We start from the raw sequence: 12,274 nt of genomic DNA on the forward strand, positions 1-12,274 counted from the left end.
TACTACCTATGTGAGTGGATAGGAAGGAGGCCCCACTATTGTATGGACATGGAAAGCCAGGCACCACTGGCACCATGACCAGGGTGAGAAAGGACTGGAGAGTGTGTTAGGTACTAGAGGTGATGAAAGTCCTGATCCCCATTCAGTCTTCTCTGATACCACCTGACCCAGAGACATCACTTGCATTCCTTCAGCCCAGCAACAGAGAACTGTGGACTTTTCCTTTAGCCTTTGATGGGCAGCTGAGAGTGGAGTCTCAGATTTCTCTTATGTGTTAGCCAGGGTGAAGCAGTCATTGTCTGTGAATTTTCTGTCTTGCTAGGCTGCCTCCACATTTCACTAGAGAGGGAAGCTTTTATTGGGGCTTTTTCTGTTGCTATCTTTGACATCAACAGGTTGTCATCTTCTTTAGCCCAAGTCTGGGATGTATATGGTGGAAAGAAAAGCCCAGAAACCCACCCCTGGGACATTCCTTAAGTCTCAAGGTCCCTGGCTGCCTTACATGCTCTGTTCCCCTTCTTGTTATGTCTGTTTTATAATCTCCACGGGTTTAGTTGTACTTACAAGGAGCAGTAAGAAAAAGTGCATTTATTCCAGTTTCCCAATCCTGGCAGTCTCCAGCTTTCCCTTTTTAGTTTGTTTTTTAATTAAAAAAAAAAAAAAAGAATAAACTGTGTCCCCATCTTAACAGACATTTTCTGCTATCCTTTTTTAAACAATGCTCATTTTTGCTCAAGGATATACGGATCAGGCAATGGTGACATTTGTGACAGCTTCCAGACTCAGAGCTGGCTTCAGAAGGATGGCCACTGTCACAGGTTTTGAAATCTCTCTGTGTTCCCAGGTTCTGACACGGTAAGAGATTGACTGGTGACAATTAAGGGGAATGAAATAGATAACGAAATGTGAGGACCAAAAACGGAAGAGAAAGGCCAAGCGAAAGGAAACGAGTTGGGTGCACTCTTCTGGGTGATCAACCATCATGTGCCAGAAGCCAAAGGAAAATAAAAGTAGGGGCAGCCAAAGGTGTGGTGCGCGCCCAGTGGAGAAAGCGGGAATTGCTGGACAGCGCGACTGTGAGAAAGTGGGTGAGCAACTTCAAGGCTCTCACTTGCCTTGACGGGAGAGAACCGGAGGGAGGGCACCGGACCGTGGGGCGGGGAGAGAGAGACTATCGAGTCACCTCCGCTGTTGGGCGCGGGGAGTGGCAGGGAAAGCTGAGAAGCAACCCGGGGCAGCTGACACTTGGGTATCCTGGAGGAAGGAAGCAGCAGCCTCGCAGAGGGTAGAAGCGCTCGCCAAGCGCTCGCCAAGCGCTCCGCACCGTCTGACTCAACCGTGCGAGGGAACCACTGGGAGGTCGCTGCGCTCGGCGCTTCCCCTCCAGGGAGGAGCGAGCCTCAGCTGCCTCCGCTGCGCATCTGTCCCCGCGTGCTTCTGTCCCCGCGCGCATCGGTGCCGGCTCTTGGGGAGCCAGTTTCTCGCACCGCAGACTTCCCATCCTCCGCCTTTCCTTAGCGCCTGTAAACAATGGATGGCAACTCCCTGCTCTCGGTACCAAGGTAAGACTCGCTTGCCCCTATGCCCAACCCAATGGCCCTCAAACTCCGTTCTGAGCTTCGGGTTCGCTCAGAAACTTGCCCTGGGGCTCTTCGGTTTGCGCGGGTCACCAATGAAGGAGCTTGGGGTCGCTGCACTAGCAATTAAGTCCCGCACCGGCTGTGGGAGCCACTCTCCAATGATCGCTGTCCTGTCAGCTGCCCCCGCTGGGCGCGATGTTGGGTGGGGCCTGAGCATAGAGGCTACAGGGGATGGGGGACCGCTCGGTGCCCTCCTCTAGGTCCCTGGGACTGAGATGTCCTCTGCCCTGCGAGGTACCCTGGAGCCAAGCTGGAGAGGTTTTCTCCGCCTTGTCGGGGACGCGGATTCCAAGGTAGGGATGAAAACCGGATGAAGCAGGACTAAGGCAAACTGTCCCCTCTTCCCTTATCTTGACCTGGGCGGGTGTCTGGAGGTGCTGGGGTGAGGAATGGTGGTTGGTAGGGGTGAGGGTAGATGGCCTCAACCTCCGCCGGGCACCTAAACCGCGCCTACAGTGATCCAGAACAGAAGAGACCTCAGCCCCTTCCAGTCCACCCTCCCCGCCTGCCTTACACCCCCCACCCCTACGCCAGTCTGCTAATTACTCCTTTAACATCTGGACTCCTTTAGCATTTCCAGACTCTCAGCGCTGAGGCTAGGGCGCTGGGGTTCCAGGTGAAGTGCTAGTCTGCTCCTGTCTCCTCCACTCCCTTGGCTCCTGCACTGCTCTCCTTCAGATACAATCTGAGAATCCAAGAACCTGGGAATTTTCTCTTTCTTGCACGGTAAATCTCAGGGGTAAATTGGGATCCTGGCTCTAGCTGGGCTCCAGCAGCTGGGCAGGTAGCTTTGCTCTCTCTGTGGTTTGGCGCATCCGGGAGCATTCACACTCTGGGGAGGAGGATTCTGTACTCACAGGTCCAGGGTAGTGCTATGGCCAGCACCGCCTCACCTCTCCTCCTATGGAGCTTAGTGTTGATCCTCTTATCATCTTCTACTTCCTCCTTTCCCCAAATATCTAGGTAGCATCCTGTCGAGTTGAGAATATCAGACACTGGAATAAACACTTTAAGCTTGGATTCTTGGAGAGCAGCAAGACCCAACGCCCACAGGCTGGGCACATATGTAGCTGATATTATATTACCAAGTAGCCAAGCAGGAGGTGGGAGTGGGGTCCGGGTGGTAGAGGGGGTTAGAGACTGCCTTTCAAACCTTTGAAGCCCGCCATCTAGAGACCCCCATAAGCATATCTTACCATGAGGGTACCAAAAGGCTTCTGAAAGACCCATCGGGATTACTGTGCAATGCCCAAAGCTGTTCTTAAGTGAAAAGTTTGTAATATTCTGAGTCAAACATGGTCAAAGGACCACTAAGTCTTTCAATTCCGGCTGCAGGAAGAGGACAAGTATGAACCGCTATAAGATTTTTTAAACTACTACTTAGGGCAAAAGGTCATGTAACTTGAAATGATGAACTAAGTGTCCCCACCATTCTAATATAGATACTTTTAATAGATCACTTATTTGAAATCGAGTTTTACAGACCAATACCACTGTGACTGAATCATGGTTTATTCTTATTCAAATGGGGGGGGCATTTTATGAATATTAGAAATACATTGTGATAATAATTTCTTAAAATTATTTCTACGTGATGACCCTATAAATAACAGACTGACTGCACTGATATTGCTCTATGTCTTATAGTAGTCTATTCAACTCTCCATAGAGATTTAACATCAGCTGCAGAAAATTAAACTTTTGGAATATAGCTGCCTATTCTCCCAGAGATATCACATTCTCACAAATCAGTGTAGTAATTTCATCTATTTTATTAGCATCCTTATCCATGTATATTAACTCCAATTGATGAGTTACATATGCAAAAAGCAAAATAGAATTTTAAATTATGTATACAAACATGTATTAGTCATACGACTTATCCACAAAACCTTGAATATTGAAGAACTAATGATTGGATATTATACACAAATGTTTTTAAGAAGATTACAATGACTAGGAAACATCAAATTAGTATCAGTCAAGGCTCACATTGTACAAATCTGAAACATTTTCAGTATCTGATAAAATTAAGTTGGTGATTATAAATCCTTGCTTCTCTTGAGCAAGAATATATAACAAGGATGAGCAAGGATATAAAACAGTTTAGAAATTCCTTTCAGCAACCAGACAGAGAAAACAAAATGATGTGGTCATATAGTGAGTTAATTAAAGAACACATTTTCTTTATTGGCTTTTCCATTTTCTTAGTGTGTTTAATTAAATGTATAAATGAGATTTTTAATCAAGCAATATTCTGTGAAGATTGAGCTCAAAATTTAATTTGCCTCATATACTTTATAAACTTTAAAACATGGGTTTTTAAAAAAGAAAATGTTGAGGGGAGGGGAGGGGGGATAGTAGAGGATAGGAAAGGCAGCAGAACACAACAGACACTAGTATGGCAATATGTAAATCAATGGATGTGTAACTGATGTGATTCTGCAATCTGTATATGGGGTAAAAATGGGAGCTCATAACCCACTTGAATCAAAGTGTGAAATATGATATATCAAGAACTATGTAATGTTTTGAAGAGCCAACAATAAAAAATGAAAAAAAAAATTTAAATTATAAAGCTTTTATAATAAAAATAGTAGAAAAAAAAAATAAAAAAGAAAATGTTGATTCTTCGAATTACCATACTACATTATGTTACTGCTGTGAAAGCTCCAATTCATTTTTACTATGAATATTTTCATTTTCAAATGCAAAATAGATTATGTGGATTACATTGCAAATTTCTTAAAATCACTGTTCATCAAAGTTGAAAGAGGTTTCCAAAAAGGAAACCGAACTGTGAAGGAATTAAATGCTTCCTCGTTTGTTGCATTATAAATCCAGAATCTTCGTTGCATTATAAACACAGAATCCAAGTGTTTTTTGACTAGTAGTCCAGTTCAAAGAAAGAATACATTTTAAAGGAAGCTGCTTTTTGGTAGGGGGTGGGAGTCGGGGTTTTATTTAGAAGTTTTGGTAGAGTTTCCTCAGTCGTCTATTTTACAAAAAGTTTATTGAATTTTCTAAGGACACACAACTAGGTTTTAGGAAAATAAAAGAATCCAACGTCTCTCCTCCAACACATCCAGTAGCACATTTATTGTATGGAAGTTTCTCCTCACAGAAGCAAAGCCTGTTTTATTTATCAAGTGATATCCCTCCTTGGGTAATTTGATCATTATATCCTCTGCATTAATTATTACAGATATTTATCCACTTCCTATCAAAAACTCTAAAACAAAAGAAAAATAAAGAAAAAAATTGGATTTTTAAAATTTACACAAATAGTATGTAGCAGGGCTAGGTCACCCCCAAAGTTCTTCTGGTTTCTTTCTTCTATTGATTGAGAACCCACACACTTTATTTCAAATGGGGGGAAAAGAAATTCTAAACACAATTTGACAAATAACTGATGTCATTCTTAGAACACATGGGGGCAGTCTAAACGCAAGAGGATTATCTTTTAAAGGCAGCAAGTACTGAAAATATTTTTCTTTCTTTTGTAAACAGAAATGATTTGTCACTTTGACCACATCTAAACTTGAGTTAAAAGTTTAAAAAAGAAGTCTTCTCTTATTTCCTAAATATTTTCACATATTTTTTCTTCTCTTTTAACTTATCAGATTTTATTTCAATAATAAAGTTTTGACATGACTCACATAGAAAACCAAAGTTGATCAAAGATGAACTTTTGAAAACAATTAGGCATACTGATTTAGGTTTCCTGTCAGATTATTTTAATTAACCTGAAGTTTACATGGCAATATGTCACTAAAATTCACCTGAACCTCAAGATTATGTCTCTCAGAATCTTAGTTCCAGGAGGAAAAAAGAAAACTAAACTAATTGTAATACAGATACTTTTAACAAGGGCCCTGTATCAGCAAAGTTTTACTTTATGGTTAGGTCCTCAGTTTCATTCAAAATGAGAAATGCAAGAGTGTATTTATGTTTCTGTGTCCTGTTTCTGGAAAACTCTTGAGGAAAAAAAAAAACTGATCTAATACTCGTAAGTTGAGGAACAGAAATGAATATCTTATGCTGCCTTAGGTGTAAACTTAGATGATGCTTCACCCTGGAATGCTGTCCTTAAGGTCATGCTAAGCTGCAGCCACATGACCAATTCATAAATGTCAGGACAACACCACCCCACAAGGTACAACTGGGGATTAGTAAATCCAGATGGCCAAGACTCTGGGAACCTGCATTGCTACTGGGTAACAGGTACCTCGTGAAGAGATGGGAACTCTGACAGCAATTTCCAATAGAAATAACTTCATAAAAGTCTTGAAGTGCATCACTCGCACTGCACTTCAGGTACTGGCAACTTTTATAAGTCCTTGACCTCTATCCATGCGGTGCCTTCAGTAGAATATGTACATATCTGCTAAAAACACTCAACTCATAAATGAACTAAGTAGGAAGCATGTTGTTTTGAAGAAGTCTCCTTTAGATAGTATTACTCATTTGAATGCAGGTTTTCTCTGTTTGCGTGAGTTTCCAATCCAAAGATCTTTAAGGAAAAAAGAGATAGTAATATACTTGGTATGTTGAAACATGGTGTTTAGTCCTTTTGGAGAATGAATGACCGTGACAGCCTGGGCATCTCTCACTTGGGCACTCAGTGGATCAACATCTCACACTCTTAAAAGAGGTAAGTGAGAAATCAAGGCATTAAAAAGAACTGAAGCAACACCCACTTGTGTGAGAGAACACTAGGCCTAGAGCATGGGTGATTTGTTTTAATATTCCCCCATATGAGGAGAGAAACATTACGCTTACGTAAGGTGCAGTAAAACCTTACTCTTTTGTAAATAAGATCCTGGTTCTACCATGATAGTTATTGGCTATCCATTCCGAAGAAAAATGCTTATCTACTCTGTAGATTTTTTTCATCATCCATGAAATGTGAACAAAAAACACACTTCAAACACTTGGAAGGATGTTTTGAGGACAAATTGAGATAGCCTGGGTGAAGGACAAGCAACAGTGCTATGTTTGAGCTTTGATACCGATCATAATGGATAAATCTCTGCAAATACAATTCATAATAGAATTTAAAAATCAGTACTAGTAAATAGCTCACATGACTTAGACATGCAGTCTACTTTCTCTGAAATTAGTACACTACTCTAGTTTTCTTTTGGTTTATTTTTTCTATCTTTTTGCTTTTAATCTACTTAGGATTAATAATAATAATTTTAAATTATTTATTTTGGACAGGGTGTGATATCATACTCTTTTTACCTCTCACCTAACAATCCCTTTATTTTAATTGATGTAATTAGACCATTTATATTTATTATGATTGTGCATAGGGCTGGATTTAAATCTTTCAGCCAGTTGCCTGTTTTCTATTTGTGCCATTTGTTCTTTCACTTTCTCTCTCTCTCTCTCTCTCTCTCTCTCTCTCTCTCTCTCTCTCTCTCATTTGTGTTAAATGAAAACTTTCTATAATTCCATTTTATCTCATTTATTGACTTACTATTTATTTATATTTTGTCAAAAACATTGGGGTCCCCCACAGTTTAGAGTATATATCTTTTATAAATCAGTCTAACTTCAAGTTATAATATGCCACTCCACATCCAGTGTAAGCATTTTCAGGTATACATTCCAAATTCTTTCCTTTGATACTTTGTCCTATTTCATCATATATTTTATTTTTATAAATGCTATAAACATAGTGTATATTATTGTATTTCTTTTAAACCACCAGATTTTTTTTCAGAACAATTAGAAATAACAAAAAGTGAATTTGGATTACCCTTAGCTTATTCCATGTCTGACACTCAACTGTACATATTTAACTGTACAGACTGGCTGCACACCTTGTGGCCAAAGAGTATGCCTTTCCATTTCCTGTAAAGCAGGTCTGCCTGCAGTGAATTCTATTTTTGCTTCTCCAGGAAAGCTTGTATCTCTTTGAAGCAGGCCTTTTATGAGAATGGGGTTCTAGGTTGACCATCATTTCTCTCTTCTCTCTCTCTCTCTCTCTCTCTAGCCAGTCCTCTTCTGTCTTTTGACTTTTATGGTCTCTGCTGAGAAGCTGTTGTCATTCTTACCTTTATTCCTTTCTATGTCTTTTGTCTTTCATCTCCTCCTGTCTTCAAGATTTTCTGTGTGTCCTGTTTAGAGCAATTTGGATGTGATGTGCTAATGGAGGGGGTGCGTGTGTGCGTGTACTTATCCTGACTGGTATTCTCTAACTTTCTTGGATTGGTGACTTGGTGTCTGTTATTAATTCTGGTAAAAGCTTGGGAATAATCTCTTCCAACTGCACACATCATTAGAACATTCCTCTGATGCTCTCTTCTGTGGTGATCTTTGTTGTCCCCCCTCCTATAGTATTTGTTTCAGGCAGGTAATTTGCACTGATCTATCTTCAAGTCCATCAATCCTTTTCTCAAGTGAGTTGATTCTACCAATGATTAATTGGTTAAAATCATTTTTCATCTGGTTTCAGGGCTAACATTTTATTTTGTCTTACAGTTTTTATCTTTCTACTGCAATTACCCAAGTAAGTTTGCAGGCTGCCCACCTCCTTCTCCAGAACCATGAAAATAATAATCATTATTTTTGATTTCTTATAATGTAGTTCCAACTTCTTTGTCATACCTGAGTCTGATCTGGTTCTGTTGGTTCCTTTATCTCTTGAGAGTGTTTTTAATTTTTTCCTTGATTTTTCATATGACTTGTAATTATTTTATTGGAAGTCAGACATATTTTGCAGTATGACAGTTTCCCCAAGTGGCAACTAGAGTAGGAGCTATTATTTACAGCCCACTTTTAAAGATGAGGAACCAAGGCTCAGAGTTTCAATGACATTCAAGGTCACTCAGTCAGGGAACGACAGAGCCAAGCTTGAAGTATAAAATTCCAAATTCCAAATCCAATGTCATCTGATTATCTCCCTGTTCCACTTCATTTCCTAATGCTTGTACCTTCAGACTCTGGGGTTCTTTAAGACCTCCTCTGCCACAAGGCTTCATTTATTTTAGACATTTTTGATCTCCTGTTCCAAGAAACTTACTGAATCGTGAATAATAATGAGTCAGAAATGGTTCCTGACCTTAATTAGCATGATATATAATAACAACATGCCATTTTTTTCTGAACACCTTTTGATTCAGCAGGTCTCAAATATGATTTCTGACTCACAAGCACTATGAAGACAGATGGGTATGATAGAGAATTTGACACAATCACAGGAAAACAGTGGAAACATAGGGAGTGACAGTCAGTGGGATTTAGCATGTGAATTAAAATCTGTGTTCCCAATGAACGCTAAAAATCCAGACATTAAAATCTCTACCTGCACACCAAGCTACATTTCCACTTGAGATACAAGAGTTGGCATGTTCTGCAATATGGTTTGAGTGTTTTTAATCTAATAAAAACAAACAAAAACACATGTGAATTAATGTGTCTCCTTCTATCCCTTTTATTTTAAATACACACATAACCAAATTATTTTTAAAAAGTAGCCTAAACTTCTAAACTTCTTAGAGTAGACATGGTTTTAGACACTCAGGTTAGTTCAAAAAACATAAAGACATTGCATTACTTTTCTCATGCTTCTTTAATAAATTGCCATATAATCAATGTCTTAACACACAAATCCATTATCTCACAGTTCCATGTGTCAGAAGTCTGACATGGACCTCCCTGGGGTAAAGCCAAGGTGTTGGCAGGGCTGCATTTCTGGAGGTTTTTCTGGAGAAACTAGCTCAGTGCCTATTCCGACTTCCAGAGACTGCCAGTCCCCTGGCCTCATGACTAGCTTCCTCCTTCTTCAGAGCCACCAAGTTAGGGTTGAGTCTTCAGTTTGCATCTCTCCAACTTCTGACCTCTTCTGCCTCCTTCTCCCATTCTTACTAATCCTTGTGATTACATTTGTCCCCTAGATATCCAGCTTAATCTTCCTATATTGAGGTCAGCTGATTAATGACCTTAATTCCATCTTGAAACCTGATTCTGCCTTGCCATATAACATGACAGATTCACAGCTTCCCGGGATTAGGATGTGCATGTATTTGGGAGGATCACTAGTCTGTCTGCCAGAAGCATTAATTGTCCTAAAACTTGACCATTGTTGGCTCTCAAACAGTACTTGAGATTGTAACTAGAGTGACTTATTTATTTCTTCCTCTCTCTCCTCCTTCCTTCTTTCTTTCTTCATTAAATAAAAGGGAAAGGTGACAAGACTATTGCTTCCTCCTCTGTGATGCAGAAGTCATTTGGTGTTGTTGAGCTGAAATAAGCATCAAATTGGCAAAGACTATTTAAGAGGATAGAGCAGGTCCAGATAGACCCTGAAAAAAGGGAAGAAGAATAAGCCCCTGTCCTCCTTCCATGATCAGCACACAAGTGCCTGCGCATCTTGGAGGTAGCTGGGGCCATGTGGAGAGGGATTGAGGGAAACACAAGAGAGCAGATACTGGGACACCCTGGGCAATAGTTTTCTTTTCATTTCCAAAGGGATGGTTTTCAAACTACAGACTGATCAGCCTTCCGCTCCCTCGTCAACAACATTTGACATGATTGACAGGTAACCCATAACTTCTTAAAATAATTTTTCCCTGAGGAGAAATTCAACTATAAATCATGCCTTTTGAAACACCAAGGGCTATTCTCTCTGTGCTAGAAAAATGAGAACATGTAGTGCAGAGGATATTAGAAGTAGATAGGACTTTGGCAAAGGTCATCTTGCCCGGTCATCAATCCTGTCCTTCACAGCCGGAAAAAAAAAACAAAGTCAAGGAAGGTTATGTGAATTACTCAAATCACACAAATATTTGGAGATAGAGCTGATAATAAAACCCTGAACTCCTGATTATACTTATTACTACATTGGGTTTGTTTGAAATCATAACAGCAGCAACAATAACAATAACACTAATCTCCAAAACATAATCAGAAGCTCTCAGAATTTTCTGGTACAATACATCTACTACCCATTTCTAAAAATCTGCTCCACTTTTCTATGAGAAAAAAACAATTTCGATGTAACCGCTCACATGATCATTGCCCTTCAGCTTCTAGAATTCCTAGAAATAAGTTCAGAGCTCAAGTGTAACAGCAGAGTAGAAGTTTATGATTTCAATATCTGTGCTGTTTTTAGCCATGATATGGGCCTCTTTTTATATTTCTATATTCCCTAGCCCTGAGTGATTTGGTGTAGCTGAGCTAAGCATCAAATTGATAAAACTCACGTTTTATCATTTTTTTCATATATATCTTTTCTGTTAGCTATCCAAATTCTTAGTGAAACACGATGGAGTATCCATAGCTAAATCAATCACTCACTCAATTATTTCATTATAAGCAAAGGAAAATGATAATTTTCCTATGTATCAGAGCAATTGAACTTATATATGGCAATGGTCTGTTTCTATTTTAATTATACTTTTTTCAATGATATACTCCATCTGAAAAGTTTTAAGGAATTTCTTTAGAACAGTTAGTGCATTGAAGTAAAACCAACTGTTTTAGAATGAATATAAAATAAAATATACTGCTAGAGTTTTATAAAAGAGATTTCTCAATTATTCATCAAATATATATGTTAGATATATATATATATATATATATATATATATATATATATATATATATATAATTTATATACACAATGGCTACCAATTTATATCAGGGGAATTAATACTTAAAATACCTTTTCAGTTTTCACATGTCACACTTTAGTGTACTTTCCTAAAATATTAAAATACACTGAATAAAATTATAGAAACTTTAAAATATTTACTATTGCTTTCAAAGTTACAAGGAGAATTAATCCTTTTCTCTCTTTATAATTCAAGATTACCATAAATTAAACAAAAAATTTACTTTTCTCCTACATGTCTATGATTTTGAACTAAGAAGATAAACAGATACAGTAAATGGCTTTTTATAAACTCTGCCTATGAATAGACTTATTCATTCATTTTCAGTTTGAGTAGTCAATTCTTCCACTTAGTTCATGTGGACAAATATAATCACAGAATTTATCTAAGCTATTCAGATAAAAATAACTAATTGAAGCCTTTCTTTTTTCTCTAAGTAAAATGTTGGCCCCATAGGGTATAGTCACTGCTGACTCATGCTCTTGATATACCTTGAAGATTTTTAACTTTTATATTTTTTTTTCTACTGAATCAACAGTGTTCCTAGGTAGCAACTAAAAAGGCTCATTCACTCCACTCCACTCCTGTAATTATCAGCAAGTCAGTGATCTGACCAGGCATTCTGTTAAAACGGTGTTAATCTTCCTCTCCTATAAAGATGGAGAAAATGTGGTCACTTCACAGGAATCGTGTAATTTAGGAAATGAGCTGCAATTTCACCACATGAATCACTCAAGAAGAAGTGTGCAAGGAAGAGATTCAATATACATGGAAAGTGGCATGCCCCAGCACAGTTCTCACAAACTGAATGACCCTGAGTCCTTGAAGGTCACAGCGGTTCTTCATACAGGGAAAGGAATGTGGGAGCAGTGTGAACAATGACATTTTCTTCAGTGTTTATCCCAAGCCCAAGACTTCACAGGATGGATACAGGATATGTAAAGAAATGCAGAAAAGGTGGAAATCTAACCCAGGTTTTAAGCTGGAAGACTTTACAGTACTGGTATG

General features: G+C 39.0%; 1 protein-coding gene across 1 annotated transcript in view; it reads left to right on the forward strand.

Annotated features, from left to right (window-relative positions):
- Positions 1-1,515: 1,515 nt before the first annotated feature.
- Positions 1,516-12,274, forward strand: part of Sphkap (SPHK1 interactor, AKAP domain containing) — a 151,162-nt gene continuing 140,403 nt past the window's right edge. Inside the window, exon 1 of the mRNA XM_071619346.1 lies at positions 1,516-1,562. Coding sequence (XP_071475447.1) covers positions 1,531-1,562 — 32 coding nt within the window. The 5' untranslated portion in view covers positions 1,516-1,530. The remainder of the gene's footprint in view (positions 1,563-12,274) is intronic.

This window comes from Marmota flaviventris, chromosome 11 (assembly GCF_047511675.1).
Source record: "Marmota flaviventris isolate mMarFla1 chromosome 11, mMarFla1.hap1, whole genome shotgun sequence".
Classification (NCBI taxonomy): Eukaryota; Metazoa; Chordata; class Mammalia; order Rodentia; family Sciuridae; genus Marmota; species Marmota flaviventris.